This window comes from Chiloscyllium plagiosum, chromosome 33 (genome assembly GCF_004010195.1).
Source record: "Chiloscyllium plagiosum isolate BGI_BamShark_2017 chromosome 33, ASM401019v2, whole genome shotgun sequence".
Taxonomy (NCBI): domain Eukaryota; kingdom Metazoa; phylum Chordata; class Chondrichthyes; order Orectolobiformes; family Hemiscylliidae; genus Chiloscyllium; species Chiloscyllium plagiosum.
In genome coordinates, this window is record NC_057742.1 from 15,226,432 (window position 1) to 15,246,600 (window position 20,169).

Sequence of the window (20,169 nt, forward strand, 5' to 3'; positions counted from 1 at the left end):
TTTCAGCTGTCCGCTGTCGTGGTTGGTATATTGGGTACCCAGCACTGATGATGTCGCCTAGCCAGGGGACGAAACGTTTGCAACAAAAACTTCCAGCTCGGCGAACAGAACCACAACAACGAGCACCTGAGCTACAAATCTTTGCACAAACTTTGAAGTTAAAATGTTATTAGAAATAAATTCTGAATAGTTCTCTAAAATTTCTTTTCAGTCCTGGGAAACTCACAACCCTCCAAGTGCCAAAGGTTGCAACTTCAGAGCATCAGTATACTTGTCCTTTTCAGCAGACAGTCATCTCTGATTTTGTCCTTTCCTGTTCCTTCTTTGGTGCTTTCTTTCGTAATCCCTGGATAACTGGATACAGAGCTGCTCAGCATGAACTTGACATTCCCTTTCTGCTCTCTCCAGTATGTTTGCATTTGTATTTGCATGGTTGGAGAGCTTCTCATTTGTGAAAGGATTACCCCTGTACAGTTGAACAGCATTGACAGAGGCCTTTGTGTAGGGTCCCTCTATTCTGCGTTGAGATTGTGTTGCTGCAAAAGCACAGCAGGTCTGGCAGCATCCGAGGAGCAGGAAACATCGATGTTTCGGGCCGGAGCCCTTCATCAGAAATTCCTGATGAAGGGCTCCGGCCAGAAACGTTGATTTTTCCTGCTCCTTGGATGCTGCCAGACATGCTGTGCTTTTCCAGCAACACACTCAACTCCGATCTCCAGCATCTGCAGTGCTCACTGTCTCCCCCTATTCTGCGACTGGACACTTGAGAGGAGCCAAAACAATTGGGGTGAAGAAAATAAGAAAGTAAAGAATATTCAGTAAATCTGAGAAATAATCAACAGATATGGCAATGTTTGAGGGGAGACAAACAGGGTTAATGTTTCAGGTCAGCGATATCTGAATGCACTTGATAGAATAGACCTTGAAAGTCTGTTTCCCTTAACTGGGAATTTCAAACATGGAGGTCCAGTCCCAAAATAAAGAACCAATGATTTATCATTGAAATGTGAAGGAAGGTCTTCCCTCAAAGGGTTCTGAGTCTTTGGAATTCTCTACTACAGAGGGTTGTTAATGCTCCATCGCTGAAGAAATTTTTAAGACTGAGATTCTTTGGCTGTACCAAACATTGGAGAAATGGTGAAGAATTGGTCAGGGGGAAGTGGTTCTGGGTGGGTTCCTCTTCGGAGGGTTGGTGTGGACTTGTTGGGCCGAAGGGCCTGTTTCCACACTGTAGTGGATTAATCTACCCTATTCAACTGGAGCTGGTGGGGGGTGGGGGTGGTGAGGATCAGCCAGGATGGTACTGAAGGTAGAGAAAGCTCAGAATTTCTTCTGCTTATTTATGATTTTGTTTTAGTGTCAGTTTGGCGGTGAAATAGGTTGGAAAGAAAGAATTTTCAAAAGGGTGAATCACATAAAACACTTACTAATGCCCCATCCTGTTTGAAAGTAATAAGTATCTTCTACAGCGGGACCACCTTTGTGGGTGAATACTTCTGTCAAAAAGCCTGTGAACATGCCCCAGTCTGGACAGTAATAACTATTTAATATTAGACTGTATGTATGAACAGGAGAAAGTGGGGACTACAGATGCTGGAGATCAAGGCGAAAAGTGTGGCACTGGAGAAGCACTGCAGGTCAGGCAGCATCTGAGGAGCAGGGAAATTGACATTTTGGGTGTAAGCCCTTCCTCAGAAACGTCGATGGGGTGAAGGGGACTGAGAAGGCGATGGATAGATACAGGTGGGGAATGATGGTGATAGGTCAGAAGGGAGGGTGCAGCTAGATGGGAAGGAAGATGGACAGGTAGGACAGGTCAAGAGGGTGGTGCCACATTGGAGGATTGAATCTGGGATGAGGTGGGGGGAGGGGTGATTTGGAAACTAGTGAAGTCAATGTTGATGCCATGTGGTTGGAGGATCCCAAGGCAGAAGATGAGGCATCCTTCCTGCAGGTGTCAGGCGACTAGGATTTGGCAGTGGAGAAAGCCCAGGATTTGCATGTCCTTGGGGGAGTGGGAGGGTGAGTTGAAGTAGTCACCCACAGTGCAGTGGGGTTGTTTGGTGCATTTGTTCCAGAGATATTCCCTGAAATGATCCGCGAGTTGGCATCCTGTCTCCCTAAAGTAGAGGAGACCACATCGGGAGACACAGTCGATGAAGTGTTTGGATGTGCAGGAAAATCACTGCCGGATTTGGAAGGATCCTTTCGGGCCCTGGACGGAGGTGAAGGGGGAGGTGTGGGTGCAGGTTTTACACCTCTTGCAGTGGCAAGGGAAGGTGCCGGGAGTGGAGGGTGGGCTAGTGGGAGGCTTGGACCTAATGAAGGAGTCACGGAGGGAATTGTCTCTGTGGATTGCTGATAGGGATGAGGAGGGAAATATATCTCTGGCAGTGGGGTGTGATTGTAACCCTCCCCCACATTCTTGAGGAAGAGCTTATGCCTTTCGATTCTCTTGCTCCTTGGAGGCTGTCTGACCTGCTGTGCTTTTCCAGTGTAACACATTTCCGACTCTGGGGGTGAATGTATGAACAATCTACATTCCATATCTTATTGCTAACACATGTTACACAAATGCTGCTAATTTGTCCCCATTGTCAATCATATTAATATGGTGGTTTTCTTGAAATCTCCACAGGTTTCTTTCTCCATGCCTGAAAAACGATGGTGCTTTAATGGCAAAATTGAGAAAGATGGCAATCCAGTAGTAGAATTTGACCTAAAGCCATGCATTCATTACCCAATAAAAGGAGGCTCAGCAGTGATCACATTCGAAGATGAAACAGGTAGAAAGTAATCCAATGACAAAAGGAATCAGTTGTTGTGCATGTCTTCTGGTGTCCAAAGTTAATAATTATTGGCTAAAAGTACAGAACGGTTCTGTGTTCTGGTTGCTATAGACTGAGTTTAGTTGTAACCTTGACAACAACAGAAATTGCTGAAAAAGCTCAGCAAGTCTGGCAGCAGCTGTGAAGAGAAATCAAAATTAACATTTCAGGTCTGGTGACCCATTCTCAGAACTGATGGTAGCGAGGAAAATGTCAGTTTATGTGCAGAAGGTAGAGTGGGGGGAGATGGTAAGGTCTAAATAATAGGTGGGGATAGAGCCCAAATAGGCAGAAGGACAGTTGGACAGACAAAGGAGTCAATAAGGATCCAGCTGGAAGAGTGAACAGCTGTTAATGGAGAATGTTAGTGGCTAACAATAGGCAGTATGTGATAACAAGCCCTGGTGTGTGTGGTGGGAGGCTAGGGCATGGGGGAGTTCAGGCCCTAAAATTATTGAACTCAATATTGAGTCTGGAGGGCTGCAGGGTTTCCAAGCAGAACATGAGCTGCCTTTGTCTGTCCAACTGCTCTTCCCTCTCTCTATGCTCTATCCCCACCTATCGTTTACTTTTTAGCCCTCCCCCACCCTATCTTCTGCATATAAACCAACATACTCCTCACTACCATCAGTTCTGAGCAAACATCACCTGACCCGAACCGTTAACTTTAATTTCTCTTCACAGGTGCTGCTAGCCCTGCTGAGCTTTTCCAGTATCTTATGCTTTTGTTTCTGATTTACAGCATCCGCAGTTCTTTGGGTTTTTAGCTGTAACCTTGGCAGCTGGCAGAGGCTGAATGAAATGGCTAGATTTGATTTAAATTGATTTTTTTGGTGTTAATGTTGAGTTGCTAATTATATGTCCACGTCATCACTAAAACTATTCTTATCACAAACTAAGAAAGTAATGTACTGTGAGCTAGAGCTGCTATATGAATGCAAGTTATTGTTGTACCCATTAAACTGCACGGTTTTTTGAGTTTGTCATCAGTACTTGCTTTCATGTATTTTTGCAATCCAATGAGGGCAGCATGGTGGCTTAGTGGTTAACACTGCTGCCTCACAGCACCAGGGACCTGAGTTTGATTCCCGCCTCGGGTGACTGTCTATGTGGAGTTGGCATATTCTCCCTGTGTCTGTGTGGGTTTCCTCCCATAATTCAAAGATGTGCAGATTAGGTGAATTGGCCATAGTGTTCAGGGATGTGTAGGTTAAATGCATTGGTCAGGGGTAAATATAGAGTAATGGGTTTGGATGGAATAATCTTTGGAGGGTCGGTGTAGATTTGTTTGGCCGAAGGGCCTGTTTCTACACTGTAGGAATTTTATGATTCTAGGCATCATTTGAAAAGGTTAAGTTCATTTTTAGTCTCATACCCTCTGGTGCAGAGATAGAGGCTTACTCAGTTAGGCTGGTCAAGGCTTGGCAAGAACTGGGCCTCATGGATATGCTGCCAACTTACTGACTAACAAGGTGACCAGTACAAAGCATCATGGAATGATCATATTATGCCTTTACAGATCATGTAATAACATGGATATGCTGCCAACACCTGGGAGCCAGTTCATGAGGAATTCAGGTTCAGCCCCACATCACATTATGGACTAAGGCATATGGAGGGAGTTGAACATGGGCTGGCAGCTGTGTTGTAGAATGGTACAGGTTTCAAAAAGACACTATCATCTATGCCGAGTTGGCAACATGACATGTGATGCTGTATTATAAGAGGTCTCCTCTTACTCCTTATTTATTCAGCCAGTAGTCTGGAAACTGGTCACCTTGTTAGTCAGTAAGTTAACAATAGCGGGGTTGGTTAGCTTGATGGCTGGTTTGCAATGCAGAGTAACTGTGTGAGTTCAATTCCTGCAACAGCTGAGGTTACTGAGAAGAACTCTTGTTCATAACCTCTCACCTTCAGGTTAAACCGTCCACCAGTCATCTCTCTCTCACAGAGCAGCTGTATGGTCTGATAAAACTATGGCAACTTTGCATACACTCAGCAATTTAATCTTTGCTATCATGGTAACATATATACTCTCATATAAATACCAAGTAATATATCAATTATCTAAATAAGCATACAAACAAGACATACATGAATAGAACGGGTTTAGAGGGATATGGACCATGTGCTGGCAAATGGGACGAGATTGATTTAGGATATCTGATAAGTTGGACTGAAGGGTCTGTTTCTGTGCTGTAAAACTTTATGACTTTAAGACAATATATGTAAGTTTGAGTAGTGTGCATTGTGCTTTGTTATATCTGATTATATCTGATTCCATGTAAACCTGATTATCTGTGATATATAATATATAATACAAGGAGTGACATGTCAAAAACCACAAGAAGCCCATGATGCTGGCAGAAAGTGAATACATGATGGTGTGCTGGGAACACAGGAGGAGGACAGAAATGTTGCAACTGGCTGCCACTGCCTCGGGGTCACTGAGTTGAGAAGCAGAGTCAGTTCTAGACCCTCTTTAAATCATTTGGTATTTAGGCTCCTTGTTTGCTTTTATAAAGGATCTATTACTCCAAGCAGGTGCCTTAGGTGCTCGAGAAGGCATCTGTGAATACAGCAGTGGTTGGATACGGTTCTCCCAGAAACTGGCCTATATTTACACCACAAAAGAAGCTCAATGCAGCTCAGTTTCTGCCCTTTAAGATCTCAGAACTCAGCAGCCTGTCAGTACATTGAATACTGCATCACTCATAATTTAGTGAGGTGCTAGTACAAAGCATCATGGAATGATCATATTATGCCTTTACAGATCATGTGCAAAGTATCTCAACAATTTCTCTCTAAGTAATGTCTGTAGCGAGAACCCAACTAAAGTTAACATGTTTTTTAAACTGCTGGTCCTAAGTTTATGAACCATTAAGGCTCAATGAACACAAAATATCTGTGTTTTTTATTGTATTTCTGGAATTATCTCGAAATATTATTGGAAATGTTAAGCTGGCTAACACTTGTATCTTAAGAACTTTTGATTTTTCTTACTTTTGCAGTCGCTAATAATATACTGGAAATGGAAGAACATGTGATTGAATTAGGAGACTGTCAAATTAAGATAAAGGCTCAACCTTTGAAGCTGCCGATGTTAAAAGAGATCGAAGTAAGTCTCAGTTGTGACTGGGTTCTGTATGGTAAATTCATCACCTGCAGTTACCATTGATTGGTCACTAGATGGCAGAGTGTCAAACTTTCTGCAACAGAGCTTTCTGCTTCCGGAAACCAGTCAACATTTCGGGTGTAACCCTTATTCAGGACCAGAAGATGGTCCTGAAGGAGGGTTACACCTGAAACGTTAACTTCTCTACCTCCTGATGTTGACTGGCTTGCCATGTTCTTCCAGCCTCCTGCTTGTCGACCTTGGATTCTAGCATCTGCAGTTTTTTTGTCTCTGACTCAGGAAGTCAGTGGCAGAATAATCTCGTTTGCTGTACAAAGTTAAAAATCACACAACACCAGGTTATAGTCCAACAGGTTTAATTGGAAGCACTAGCTTTCAGAGCGCTGCTCCTTCATCAGGTGGTTGTGGAATACACAATTGAAGGAGTGGCGCTCCGAAAGCTAGTGCTTCCATTTAAACCTGTTGGACTATAACCTGGTGTCGTGTGATTTTTAACTTTGTACACCCCAGTCCAACACCAGCATCTCCAACTCATTTGCTGTGAATGTGACTTCTGCTTTCTGGTTTAAAATGGGCACTAGTGTCTCATGACAGGGCACGTGTAACCATTCATATAACCGCATCACTCCATGTGTACCATGGAGTTGTCTGTGACTGTGTGACCATGGTGTGTTAATGCTCTTTAAACTTTTAACACAATGCAGCCCAAATTTCTTGTTGAGCCCCTCTGTTGCTTCTGTGCTGTTTGGACCATTTCTCTTGCTACCTCAATACTTAGAGTCATAAACTACTACAGCATGGAAACAGACCCTTCGGTCAAACCTATCCATTTCAAACATAATACCAAAATAAATTACTCCCACCTGCCTGCTCCTGGCCCACCAAACCTTTCCTATTAATGTACTCATCTACGTGTATTTTAAACATTGTAACTGTGCCTGCATCCACCACTTCCTCAGGAAGTTAATACCACATGCGAACCACCCTCTGTGTAAAACATTTGCTTCTCATGTCTTTTTTGAATCTCTCTCCTCTCACCTTAAAAATATGCCCTCTAGTCTTTAAGACACATACCATTATATCTATCTATAGCCCTGATAATTTTATAAACCTCAATAAGGTCACCTCCCAATCTCCTACGCTCCAGTGAAAAAAATTCCCATGCTATCCAGCCTTTCTTTATAACGCAAACCTCCCACACCCAGCAACATCTGAACCCTCTCTCGTTTAATAGTATCCTGCCCAATGAAGATACTGTTATAATATTTGTGGAAGTGGGTCAAAAGGCAGCTCTGTCTGATGTTGTGTGACAGGTCTCACTGGGTGACTTTTACATGGTCAGTGACGTAATCTGCAGAGTAAGAGGGCTGACGTGCTGATTTTTTCCCACAGATTCAGACACAGGTGTGTAAAAATCGAATCCTGGTTTCAGATATCCCAAAGCTTCCTTCAACCGACCAGCTGCTGGACAAGTTGGAGCTGTACTTCAGCAAACAACGGAATGGTGGAGGAGAAGTGGAAAATGTTGTGCTGTTGGAAGATTCTGGGAATGTCATAGTAACGTTTGTTTCTGAAGGAAGTAAGATACCACTGAAAATATCTTGGAAAAACGTGAATTGAACTGAATTAATAACCTCTTGTTCGGCACATGGAAATACGTCAAAGTTACATGGAGAGACCATTTTGCTGAAAAGTTTGGTGTCAGTATTTGGAGGAAGTGAGGACTGCAGATGCTGGAGATCAGAGTCAAAAGGTGTGTTGCTGGAAAAGCACAGCCGGTCAGGCAGCATCCGAGGAGCAGGAAAGCTCCTGCTTATGCACCAAATGTCGTCTGTCCTGCTCCTCTGGTCTCCTGACTGGCTGTGCTTTTCCAGCACCATACTTTTGGACTGGTATCGGTATTTACCCTCCAGAACAAAAATTACATCCATCCATTCTATTCCCATATCCCTTTATTTCCTTTCTCCATCTACTTTTCTAGTCTGTTCACTGAAGTTGAAACAATTTCTGCTTTAACACTTCAGCCAATTCTGGAGAGGCAAAGCTGAATGGTGTTATTGCTAGATTGTTAATCCAGGGACTCGGGGAATGTTCTGGGGACCTAAACTTGAATTCCATCATGGTACGTGGAGGAATTTTAATTCAATAACAACATAGAATTCACCATCTTAATTATGACCATGACATTATTTTGTAGAGTTGTTGGAGAAACCCATTTGTTTCATTTATGTCCTTTAGGGAAGGAGCTGTTATCCTTACCTGGTCTGGCCTGCATGTGACTCCAGACCCACAGCAATGTGGTTGACTCATAACTGCCCTCTGGGCATAGAGATAGGTGATAAATGATGGCCCAGCCACTGATATCCATAACCTACAAGTGAATAAAAACAAATTAAATAAAACCTAAGGACTGCAGATGTTCAAGATTTGAAACAGAAACAGAAATTGCTGGAGAAACCTAATAGGTCTGGCAGCATCTGAGGACAGAAAGCAGAGTCATTGCTTCGAGTCTTTTTTTAAAATCAGAACCTGATGAAGAGTTGCCAGAATTGAAACGTGGACTTTATTTTCTCTCCGCTGATGCTGCCAGACCTGCTGAGTTTCTCCAGCAATTACTGTTTTTATTTAATTTTTAAAAAATGAGCCTTTGGAAGTGACATTTCACAATCTGAAAGTTCTCTTACATTTAATCTTGTCCCTGTGGCCATTCATCCCAGAACCACATCAACTACTCGGAACTTTCTGCTCCTTTCTACCTGATCCCATCCTTCCATCATTTTGCGGTCTGTGTTGCTAAACTAGGAAGAAGCCTCAGTGTATTTTGTCCTGGTGTTTAGCATCCTAATGAACCTATTGTACGCACTCTAAAGCCCTGACATCTTTTTCACAGTGTGGATCCAATACCACTCACCATAATGTAACTGAGGACTTTAGTGAGGCTCAGTTTATATATTAGGAGAAAGTGAGGACAGCAGATGCTGGAGAGTCAGAGTCATAAAGTGTGGTGCAGGTCAGGCAGCATCTGAGGAGCGGATGAGTTGATGTTTCAGGCATAAGCCCTTCATCAGGAATTCCTGTTTAAGGGTTTACATCCGAAATGTCAACTCTCCTGCTGCCTGACCTGCTGTTCTTTTCCAGCACCACATGTTTTGACTTAGTTTATATATTATTAACCCCGGCAATCATTTATTTGATCTTTTCTATGTACAGCCTCTTCGTGTATTTCTCACAATGAAGGTGGCATATAAAAGCAAGGTGCTGTTGACTATCTGGAGTTTTCCCAAGGTTTGCTTGGTCAAAACAGACAATGGTTGGAAATATGGACCGATCTGGGTCAAAGTTAACAGATCTCAGCCCGGGTTGGTGACAGACATTTGAGATCACTGTCTCTGGGCTAAGCAAGAGAGAGTGGACCAGGGGTTCTACTCCTGATTGGTGCCCGTTTCCTGTGCGCATAGATCAGAAAGGCTAAAACCTTTTAGAGTCACTGACATGAAATCTGACAACTGCGAGGTACATTGAAATATAAAATGGAATGGGGTGTGAAGTGAGGAACCAGCCCACGTCCCTCACTTTGTCACAGGCCACCATGACTCAAAATGACCACTTCAGATCTGAAATACATTGATGTTTTAAACTGGATACCTAGCAGTGGGTGGTAAGGACTTACAGGGTACCCCATTTGTAGATTTTCTTGTTTCAGGAGAGCATTGAGTTTCACTGTGACAATCCTATGATGGAATGTCACAGTTGAGAAAACCACAGATTGCACTCAGTCATGAAGAATATTTTCAATATTTTAACAGCGTAAGGCATGTATGGTTTCAAACAGTGAGAGTAGGTTTAAATAATTATTTTCTAAAAATCTTGGGTGAAGGGTTTGACCTACAGGGAGATGCTGAATAGGCTGGGGCTGTTTTCCCTGGAGCGTCGAAGGCTGAGGGGTGACCTTATAGAGGTTTATAAAATCGTGTGGGGCAAGGATAGGATAAATAGACAAAGTCTTTTCCCTGGGGTTGGGGAGTCCAGAACTAGAGGGCATAGGTTTAGGGTGAGAGGGAAAGATTTAAAAGAGACCTAAGGAGTAGTTTTTCACACAGAGGGTGGTGCGTGCATGGAATGAGCTGCCAGAGGATGTGGTGGAGGCTGGTACAATTACAACATTTAAAAGGCATCTGGATGGCGACATGAATAGGAACGGTTTAGAGGGATATGGCCAAGTGCTAGCAAATGGGACTAGATATATTTAGGATATCTGGTTGCCATGGACAAGTTGGACTGAAGGGTCTGTTTCCGTGCTGTACATCTCTATGACTCTATGACTGTAATTGCTGCATTGACAGGAGTTCAAGTCTGCAATTCTCCTGGCTGTGACATTCAGCTACTCATTGCCTTAACCAATTGCAGGTTGGGGTTAAATATGGTTAAATATTATAGATGTTATATAATATTTAACCATATCCCAGCGTCTTCTGTCCCCGAACCTTAGCAAATGTGATGGATTTAAAGGCTGCTTGTGCACATGGTTCTGACAGAAAAACCCAATGAGAAAAAGTAAAGAAAGTAGTCATTGGGCAGTGCAGAACTTGACAAAGGGGATAATCTGCCAAAGGTTTATCATTCTGCCCTCACCAGGACAGATACAAAAATGGTACATTTGAAAGGGAGCAATGATATATGGTGTGAGAAAAGGATGCTGACCGGTTGGCAGGTTGGCTCTGATTAGTTGAGCTATTGCCAAGTCGAATACCCGAGGTGCAAGCCCAAGTGATGTGCTGTGTACAATTGGCAAAATGGAGAGGTGCATCAATCTGCCCATGGTTGCAAATATTCTGTCAAGTGCTCGATGTGATTCTGGATTGGACAACATTTGCTGAACAATTCTAAGTGTTCCACAAATTGCAATAACAACCATTTTAAGATTATCAGTCAGACTTGGAATGTTAGATACTAGTGTCAGACACATTCATTCCCAGGGACCTGTCCTCTGCAGGCAAAAGGAACATGTCCAACCATTGTATCCTTTTTTAATTAAACAAGAACTTGGGCAACAACAGTTCCTTGATGCATTCTTCATTCAACTAATTGGAATCAAGCTGCCAGCCAATTAGCACCCTTGTCTTATGAGTTGTAAATCGTTGTTCCCTTGAAAATTTGGCATTCTTGTGACTGTCCTGGTGACCGCAAGATGAAAAGCTTCAACAGTGTGTCCTTTTATTCCAGATTTTATAAAAAACTATGCTTCATGACCAAAGTAATGGAGTTCCTGGCCTCAATCTGACCACTGATCAAATTGACAAGGTGGAACAGCCCTGAGGGGCTGAATAACCTCCCTCTTTGTTCCACTAGGAAAGCCAACCTCAAGTATCCTGGCCACAAGAAAACATTACGTGGTTAAGTTCTGTCCAAACCTCCCCTTCCTGACTTTGTCATTTCTCAGGCACTGCAAAGTTTGTGACATTGTGTGCACACCTAGGAACAAGTCCCTCCGTTCCACTTCGATGTCTGATGGATGTTGCAAATGGGATCACAGGAAGGAAGGAACTTGTGAAGGATTTTAGGAACTCTTGCAAGTGACTGCAATGATATGAACAGGAATACAGGAGAAACTTGAGTACACATCTGTATTTACCCTTCTTTGTATTTCTTTCAGTTGCCGAGAACTTGACAAAGAAAGAATTTCACCAAGTAGACTTTCGGGGAATTGGCAAAATACCCCCACTGAGGATTTCCCCGTTTATCAATGGTGAAATTGTAAACATAACGGTATGCAAAATCTTTTTCTCCTGTTATGTATCTTTCATTTATTTTATAGGAATGTTTATATTTATTCGGTGAAATCACCACAGGGACGAACAAAGTTACAATTCCAATGGATGGAGTTTAGTGCCAGATTTTTCCTGTACTCCAAGAATTTGGAATTTCAGAACACAAGAGTAACAGTCCCAGCACAGTGATCCAGGAACTGGGGAGTAACAGTCCCAGCACAGTGATCCAGGAACTGGGGAGTAACAGTCCCAGCAGTGATCCGGGAACACGGGAGTAACAGTCCCAGCACAATGATCCACGAACAGGGGAGTAACAGTCCCAGCACAGTAATCAAGTAGCATGGGAGTAACAGTCCCAGCACAGTGATCCAGGAACACAGGAATAACAGACCCAGCACATTGATTCGGGAACATGGGAGTAAAGTCTCAGCACGGTGATCCGAGAACACGGGAGTAATAGTCCGAGTCCATTATCCCAGCACAGATCTGGGAATAGGGAAGTAACAGTCCCAGCACAGTGACCCAGGAACACGGGAGTAACAGTCCCAGCACAGTGATCTGGGAGCACAGGAGTAACAGTCCCAGCACAGTGAGCTTGGAGCACGGGAGTAACAGTCCCAGCCCAGTGATCCAGGAGTACGGGAGTAACAGTACCAGCACAGTGATCCAAGAACATGAGAGTAACAGTCCCAGCACAGCGATCCAGGAACACGGGAGTAACAGTCCTAGCACAGTGATCCAGGAGCACGGGAGTAACAGTCCTAGCACAGTGATCCAGGAACACGGGAGTAACAGTCCTAGCACAGTGATCCAGGAACAAGGGAGTAACAGTCCTAGCACAGTGATCCAGGAGCACGGGAGTAACAGTCCCAGTACAGTGATCCGGGAACTGGGGAGTAACAGACCCATCACAGTGATCCAGGAAAACGGGACTAACGGACCCATCACAGTGATCCAGGAAAACGGGAGTAACAGTCACAGCACAGTGATCCGGGAACATCGGAGTAACAGTCCTAGCACAGTGATCCGGGAGCTCGGTAGTAACAGTCCCAGCACAGTGATCCAGGAACATGGGAGTAACAGTCCCAGCGCAGTGATCCGGGAGCTCGGGAGTAACAGTCCCAGCACAGTGATCCAGGAGCACGGGAGTAACAGTCCCAGCACAGTGATCCAGGAAAACGGGAGTAACAGTCACAGCGCAGTGATCCGGGAGCTCGGGAGTAACAGTCCCAGCACAGTGATCCAGGATCACTGGAGTAACAGTCCCAGCACAGCGACCCGGGAGTATGGGAGTAACAGTCCCAGCACAGTGATCCAGGATCACTGGAGTAACAGTCCCAGCACAGCGAATCGGGAGTATGGGAGTAACAGTCCCAGCACAGTGATCCAGGAAAACGGGAGTGACAGTCCCAGCACAGTGATCCGGGAGCTCGGGAGTAACAGTCCCAGCACAGTGATCCAGGAAAACGAGAGTAACAGTCCCAGCACAGTGATCCAGGAAAAAGGGAGTAACAGTCCCAGCACAGTGATCTGGGAGCACGGGAGTAACAGTCCCAGCACAGTGATCCAGGATCACTGGAGTAACAGTCCCAGCACAGCGATCCGGGAGTATGGGAGTAACAGTCCCAGCACAGTGATCCAGGAAAACGGGAGTAACAGTCCCAGCGCAGTGATCCGGGAGCTCGGGAGTAACATTCCCAGCACAGTGATCCAGGAAAATGAGAGTAACAGTCCCAGCACAATGATCCAGGAAAACGGGAGTAACAGTCCCAGCACAGTGATCCAGGAACATGGGAGTAACAGTCCCAGCACAGTGATCCAGGAACACGGGAGTAACAGTCCCAGCACACTGATCCAGGAACATGGGAGTAACAGTCCCAGCACAGTGATCTGGGAACAGGGGAGTAACAGTCCCAGTTGAGTGATCCGGGAGCATGGGAGTAACAGTCCCAGCACAGTGAGCCAGAAACAGGAGAGTAACAGTTCCAGCACAGTGATCCGGGAACAGGGGAGTAACAGTCCCAGCACAGTGATCTGGGAACACGGGAGTAGCATCCCAGCACAGTGATCCGGGAACACTGGAGCAACAATCACAGCACAGTGATCAGGAAGCAACAGTCCCAGCACAGTGATCCAGGAATACAGGAGTAACAGTCCCAGCACAGTGATCTGGGATCAGGGGAGTAACAGTCCCAGTTGAGTGATCCGGGAGCATGGGAGTAACAGTCCCAGCACGGTGATTCGGGAATTGGGGAGTAACAGTCCCAGCACAGTGATCTGGGAGCATGGGATAACAGTCCCAGCACAGTGAGCCAGAAACAGGAGAGTAACAGTTCCAGCACAGTGATCCAGGAACAGGGGAGTAACAGTCCCAGCACAGTGATCCGGGAGCATGGGAGTAACAGTCCCAGCACAGTGATCTGGGAGTACAGGAGTAACAGTCCCAGCACTGTGATCCGGGAACATGGGAGTAACAGTCCCAGCACAGTGATCCGGGAAACTGTGAGTAACAGTCCCAGCACAGTGATCCAGGAACATGGGAGTAACAGTCCCAGCACAGTGATCCGGGAACACCGGAGTAACAGTCCCAGCACTGTGATCCGGGAACAGGGGAGTAACAGTCCCAGCACAGTGATCTGGGAAACTGGGAGTAACAGTCCCAGCACAGTGATCCGGGATTACAGGGGTAACAGTCCCAGCACAGTGATCAGGGAACAGGGGCGTAACAGTCCCAGCACAGTGATCCTAGAGCACAGGAGTAACATTCCCAGCACAATGATCCCAGAGTATGGAATAACTGACATAGCACAGTGATCCGGGAGTACAGGAGTATCAGTCCTAGCACAGTGATGCAGGTGCACGGGAGTAACGGTCCTAGCACAGTGATCCAGGAACGCAGGAGTAATAGTCCCAGCACAGTGATCCGGGAATTGGACAGTAACAATCCCAGCACAGTGATCTTGCAACACGGGAGTAACAGTCCCAGCACAGTGATCTGGGAACATGGGAGTCACAGTTCCAGCATAGTGATCCGGGAACATGGGAGTAACATCCCAGCACAGTGATCCAGGAACACGGGTTTAACAGTCCCAGCACAGTGATCCAGGAACAGGGAGTAACTGTTCCAGACCTGTGTTCCGAGAGCATGGGAATAACAGTCCCAACCCAGTGTTCTGGAAGCATGGGAATAATAGTCCCAGCACAGTGATCCAGTAGTATAGGAGTAATATTTACAATACATTGTTCAGGTTCATTCCTCAAATTAATCTTCACTCTCCTGGTCCACTGGACCCTCCTCTACTTTGATGGTTTTTCCCAAGTCACTTTCTTCTTTTGGTGAATGAAGGTAACTCAGTATTGTGTATGTGTTTCTGTTGTTATTTCTCTCATTGTCTCCTCTTCAATCTGTACATTTCCTTCTCTCCCATTGTCCATCCAAGCATTGCACAAATCATCCTGTAATCGCACCCCCCTTTTCTCCTCTTGTCACTCTGTTCCCTTTTTAACTACACGATTTATCTTTAATATATGTGTAGAGATTGTAATGAGCTTGGCCACATCGACTTGCTAGAATATGAGTTTCCTGATTGAGGTTGTTAATCTGATCCATTCAGGGAGCCCTGGCTGACAGATATAAACAGGAGTGTCAAACATCCTTTTCACTCTGAGAGCTGGCTCTGTGGGAGCTGGATCAGTGTCAAGGACTCTCCACGTGTAGATAAAGGGTGACTTGGTGATGGGATACCGGCCTCTGTGGAGTTATTCCAATCTGCTATTCTTCCTTTCTGACAGATGTTGCCTGACTTGCTAAATATTTCTAGCTTGCTCTGTCTGGATTTTTAACATTGGAAGTATTTCAATTTTGTTAAAATATCCTGCTGCTCTCTGTTTTACCCTCAGGTACAGGAGGTCATTTCTAAAAGGAGTGCCCTCTTTACTGGAATTGCGGATATAATGGATGAAGAAATCTTACGGGATAATTTGGAAATACACTTCCAGAAACCCAGTAATGGAGGCGGCGAGGTGGATGCATTTGAATACGTTCCCAAGGGAAAAAGTGCAATTGCCTGCTTTGAGACGGATAGTGAAAAAGAGAATTAAGATTTGCTATGTACTGAGCGTGATTAATTGCTCTACCCATTAACTATCTAGACAATGTGATAACCAAACTGAACTATGCTTTTTAGTTGGCTTCCAGTAAAATCTTAGTAGAGGTAGTTTGAAATTAAAATAGGTGAGATATTTAGTCTTCCCTTCATCAGTGGTACTCACAGATCCAAGACTGAGGGATCTCCCTTCACCTTCCCATTACTGCCGCAGTCTGTTACCAGGGTGAATCCTCTGATCTTAGATTGTAACCAGTGCTGCTAGGAACCCCAGTCAGGAGGAGCATGAGAGCTACCGTGATAATTATCATTCTGCGTGACACTCTTGTCCCATGTTTGGTGTAACACTCCTGGGCCATGGAACTGCGTGGAATGACAATCAGACCCCCCCCCCATTTTGTAACACTTTACACCCTCCTACTCTTCTGTAGTAACTGACAGAAAAGCAGAGACTACAAACTGGAACACACTGGCCCACTGTGGATCTCAGAACATCACCCTCCCTCTGATAACCGCGAAATGCCATTAGGTTATATCCATTTATACACATAGAGTAAATGACAATAAACATTAAGAGTCAAGATCATAGTTTAATTAAAGAGGTGGAATATTGGATACAAGTAATTCTGTTGAACCCATGTTAACTTTGATTACAATTGCTATCAGAGCCTCGGACACTAAGGACTGTTGTTTTCCTTCGATAGCATCCTGTGTTTGTGGTCGTCACCACATCAGCTGCACAGAAACATAGAAAATAGGAGTAGGCCATTTCTGTTTCAAAACTGCATGAGCAGACTCTGTCTCAGTGCCCCAGGCTGCAGTAGCTGAGTTATTAATGGGCCTGGAGCAATCCAGATATTGAAAAGTAGCACTTCCTCATGTGGAATTTGTACATGCTCCACTTTTCAAAATCCGGGCTGCATCTTTGATGTTCTGCCAAGGGTGGCATCTGTTAAAAAAAATTAAGTAATTTTGAAAATGCTATCTCTGACATCGTTTAGATCATAACAGGAACCTCTGAAAACATTCGGGGGGGGGGTCAGATAGTGTCTGTGGGAAAAGAAAGAGAAGTAACGTTTCTCATCTGTTACCTTTCAGCAGTACTAGAAAAAGTCAGAAATGCAATCGTTTTAAATAAGTCAAATGGGAAACGGTGGAAAAAGACCAAAAGACAGGCAACATTACTGCTCCCTTCGACTCTTCCCCAGTGACTCTTTTATCCTTTTTAATACCTTCTGTAATACATATGATTTGATGTGCAGACATGCAGCTGTAGAGGGAGTGCAAATCAATCCAGATCTATCCTGGAATGCACGGCTGATCCAAATCCCATTACAGGAATCAAACTAGATTTTAAAAAAGGACCGTATCATCCACTGATGCAGACAAATTGTGTAAAGAGTAATAGTACAATATATGTTATTTGAGTTTGATCAATCTTGCATTCAATTAGCGACAATATTTACTTCTAAATGAAATCTTACCTGTATTCTAATTTGCCTAAAAACAGGATTCTTAAAATTCATTTTGTGACCTTTTCCAATTTGTCTCGGAATGATGCACTATTCTGTACTTAATATGTATCTTGTTTATATTCTCTAGAGATAGAAATACTGACACAAACATAAATAGGACACTGGACATGTCTTCCTTCTGATACTTAAGGGGCCTTTCAAAGAAAATCATTCCTGGATTTAAGTTGACTATTTTCTAAATAATTTTGGCCTGTATTTGGCTAAATTTGGCTAAATAAATTTGGCTCCATCTGTTCAATCTAACTGCTGTATCATCCACTCACAGAATGTCCTTTTTTATTGCTTCTTTATCGTGTTTGTACAAAAGACGTTTCTGCTTGCATGTGGTCTTTGAGTCATTAGGTTTTTATTTGATGTCAAGCAGTCAAACGTCAAGCAGAATATTTTGTGTAACAATAAAAGTTTGATAAATGATTCAACTCTTGAGACACAATGACATTCAATCACATTATCACCCATAAGTTTCTCAGTCAGTTACACCTGAAGAAATTTCTCATATCACACTTGCACAATTCCTTGTAGTTGTAAAAGGAATCCATAGCTGGCACATGGAATGTTTATTAAAGGGTTAATTTATTTATGAAAAGGATGGAATTGTCTCTTCGTTTATTGGAATTATTATTTCACGATCCATTCAATCTAAATTTAAATTCCAACAACAGCTTTTCATGCCATCAAAAACATTCCCACATTATAATACTTTGATGTAGCATCTTTCATATCTACCAGTTCTGAAAAAATAAGTTTAACTTATTTTTAATTTTTTGCTGCTTGTAAGAGTTTCTTTGCATTTCTTATATTACCTTTGGAGAAAAGAAAACTCAATTTTATAAAGTGAGGAAGGTGGAAGCGCTGTTTGATTGAATATAAAGACACCTCAGGCAATATGGTCTTATATTGGCCTTGAATTCAGTCCCACATACGTTTGACAACACAACTTTTGTGTAACTGTGAAGGTTTGATAGTCCTGAAGCTGGGTGTCACATCTATTACTTCTTGTGCAGCTGGTCACTTTTGTCATCAAGGCCTCATTCCTTAAGAGTTAGATTCTGATGTCATGTGTGTAATACCTAGTAATCTCACAAATTGTAGAACTGAAGCCCTTCTTTACCATCTTTAGCTGACTCCATGTGTCACGGGATCTCTCAACACCTCAGAAAGTGATAGAATGATGATTCTGTCAAATTATTGCTTACCTTGTAAATAAACAAACAAGTCTGGTTTTTAGTAGTAACAAAAGACAATTACAGAAATCTATGGTGTTTTATCTGTTCCTTGTTCAATCAAAATAGGCTCTCTTCATTCATTCATTAAAACAAGACCAAGATCAGCATTCATATGATTATTGGTGGAAATGTTTTGGATTAATGGAGTATCCAGATCCGTTCACATTAGCCTCTGAAGAATGAGGAATATGATACAAGTGTCCCTTGCATGTACTTCCCATCATTTTTAACGTTCAACCAAAGAGAAATGAACATGCACCATGCAAAAATCAAAACTGCCAATGATACATACATTTGAACAGGCGAAACAGACACCCAGGTGGAAAGCAGTGAGAACCTTCGCCAACACATTATATTGAATCCCAATGGTGCATCTGAATTCAAATTAGAGCTCTGAACTGGCTCCTCATTGCAAAGAAGAAATATTGGGCCGATCATGCCCAAAAAAGCACGTACCTTTTCATTTAATTTTCTGTGTGGGGCCAAAAGAGAGCAAAATGTGCATCTCTGAGCTCCACATGTCTTCAGCCCTAGGCAATTCCCCCCTTTACTAAGTTCATTCCACTCTCTGACCCTTCCGAACACTGGAGAACAGTACTGCACAGGAACAGGACCTTTGGCCCATCAAGCATTCTCCGACACATGACGCCTTTCTGAACTAAAAACCTTTTGCCTCTCTGTGGACTGTATCCCTCTATTCCCTGTCTACAAGAAGTCTAAAAGATGAGAGACTTAACAAACAATCCAGGTCTTTTTCAATAAATAATTTCAGTTACATCACACTGTAGACTTTTGCTATAAATTCTGTGTCCTACGATCTTATACTCCACAACCACCTGATGAAGGAGCAGTGCTCAGAAAGCTAGTGCTTCCAAATAAACCTGTTGGACTCTAACCTGGTGGTGTGTGATTTTTAACTTTGTCCACCCCAGTCCAACACCGGCATCTCCAAATCATCAAATCCATTTGTTGCTTTGTTGGAAATACTCTTTGAATGCTCACAGAAGCAAGCAGTGCACAGTAAATGTGGGATCATTATTGTACTATTGAGAAAGGAACTATTCTCATTGTTCTCTCACAGAGCATGCTGACCATTTTCCTATTATCCAGAGAGAGGCTGATAATATGCAAACACGAAAAGAACAATGGCAGGAAAATAAAAACCAGAGAAGCAATAAAACACCCAACCTTGGCAAGAAAATAGACACAAAGGACAAAAACAGCATAACTGAACCTATAATTTTTACTGGCCTTGGCAGGCCAAAACCGATTTATATTGCCTGTCACTGTAACAAGAGAGATCTGAAAGCCAAACAGGAAAGAAGTGAGAAATCTGCACTTCACTAGAATGACATAGATATTCCTACATGGAGACAGGTTTTTTGTAAGCTCAAACAGTTGGTGTTTATCCTCCACACAAGCAGTATATCCAATTCTGTGCGCTTGTCATGTTTCTGTATTCCTTAATCCCCAGCTTCAAACTCCTACCCAATCAGTTCTAGATAATGATCATCACCCTGAAATTTTCATTCCATCTTTCAATCAACTGGCGTGAACTTGGATGAGTACT

At 43.5% G+C, this 20,169-nt stretch overlaps 1 protein-coding gene across 3 annotated transcripts in view; it reads left to right on the top strand.

Annotated features, from left to right (window-relative positions):
* The window catches only part of ifi35 (interferon-induced protein 35), a 28,720-nt gene extending 10,758 nt beyond the window's left edge, over positions 1 to 17,962 (top strand). For all 3 annotated transcript variants that reach the window (XM_043675011.1, XM_043675008.1, XM_043675010.1), the window contains 5 exons: positions 2,639 to 2,786; positions 5,840 to 5,946; positions 7,357 to 7,543; positions 11,618 to 11,730; positions 15,633 to 17,962. In XM_043675011.1, the coding sequence (XP_043530946.1) occupies positions 2,639 to 2,786; positions 5,840 to 5,946; positions 7,357 to 7,543; positions 11,618 to 11,730; positions 15,633 to 15,833 (756 nt within the window). In that variant the 3' untranslated portion in view covers positions 15,834 to 17,962. The remainder of the gene's footprint in view (positions 1 to 2,638; positions 2,787 to 5,839; positions 5,947 to 7,356; positions 7,544 to 11,617; positions 11,731 to 15,632) is intronic.
* Positions 17,963 to 20,169: the final 2,207 nt, after the last annotated feature.